The sequence below is a fragment of the Trichoplax adhaerens genome, genomic scaffold, assembly GCF_000150275.1.
Source record: "Trichoplax adhaerens TRIADscaffold_22 genomic scaffold, whole genome shotgun sequence".
In the NCBI taxonomy this organism is placed as follows: domain Eukaryota; kingdom Metazoa; phylum Placozoa; class Uniplacotomia; order Trichoplacea; family Trichoplacidae; genus Trichoplax; species Trichoplax adhaerens.
Genome location: NW_002060963.1, coordinates 519400 through 520383, shown reverse-complemented (window position 1 = coordinate 520383; position 984 = coordinate 519400). Strand labels below are relative to the sequence as shown.

At 45.7% G+C, this 984-nt stretch overlaps 1 protein-coding gene across 1 annotated transcript in view; it reads right to left on the bottom strand.

Annotated features, from left to right (window-relative positions):
* The window catches only part of TRIADDRAFT_61252 (uncharacterized protein), a gene marked incomplete at both ends in the record, with an annotated part of 12012 nt that extends 11764 nt beyond the window's left edge, over positions 1 to 248 (bottom strand). The window contains one exon of the mRNA XM_002117170.1: positions 110 to 248. Within this exon, the coding sequence (XP_002117206.1) occupies positions 110 to 248 (139 nt within the window). The remainder of the gene's footprint in view (positions 1 to 109) is intronic.
* Positions 249 to 984: the final 736 nt, after the last annotated feature.

The following is a 984-nucleotide window of genomic DNA, read 5'->3' as shown; positions in this document are numbered from 1 at the left end:
AGGCATGAAGAAAGCAGAAAGATCTTCGTTGGTGTAGATCGCTATTGAATATGGGAAAGAGGAGATTCTTGACTGCAATTTTGCATTGGTGCTGCTGTTGCTCGCTTACCGTAAGCATAAATGCCTCGAACGAGATCTTCCTTTAGACCCATTTGATCAAAACTACGAATGACTTTAACACCTTTACTGGTTTCAAATTCAGTCTGGTCATCATCCATTTCGGTCGCTGCTCCTCGTTTAGACGCCATGACGAGCAATATCAGCAATCAATGTTGAAATGAGCGAGAAAGAAAATGGCTGCAAAGATCTTTCAAGACTTGCTGTCAAGACTGGGGCAAGAAGAGTGTCGCTGATGGATGCACCAACTACCCTGTTGTATACTATAGACTGCAGGCAGTGTTTGATACAGTCCATCGACGTCGTCAATGCGCACGCTTCACTGACTGCACGAGAGCGGTTTTCTGCCCAGCGAGCATTTTAAACAGGCTAGTGTTCGATACAATAGTGTATCGTAGTCATGTTTGTAAGAGGAAGAAACTATTTTCCCGCAGTGGACTGCAATGAGGCGCACTGCATCGGGAGTAGTGTACTTTGTACTGTAAGCACCTGCCAGGACTGTGACTGTAGACTGTGGACGGTGGAGATTGGTGGTTGCCAGTCATGATCCTGCAATTCCAAATGCTTTGCGTCAGAAACCGCTCGTCACTGGTACAGTATGGTACAGTAGAGTATTGTTGCATGCAATCCAACATCGTGCCAGTCATGATCCTGCAATTCCAAATGCCTGGGGTCAGAAACCACTCGTCACTGGTACAATATGGTACAGTAGAGTGGTATAGCATGCAATCCAACATCGTGCGACCAGCAAAATCGATCTGGCTAGCCAAAAAAGAAAGAAGGAAGAGGCAAGAGACAGCAAGCAACACTGTTTAAAACTCTTACAGTTTGCAATAACGCTGAAAATCAGCTGCCAAGTGCGTTGGC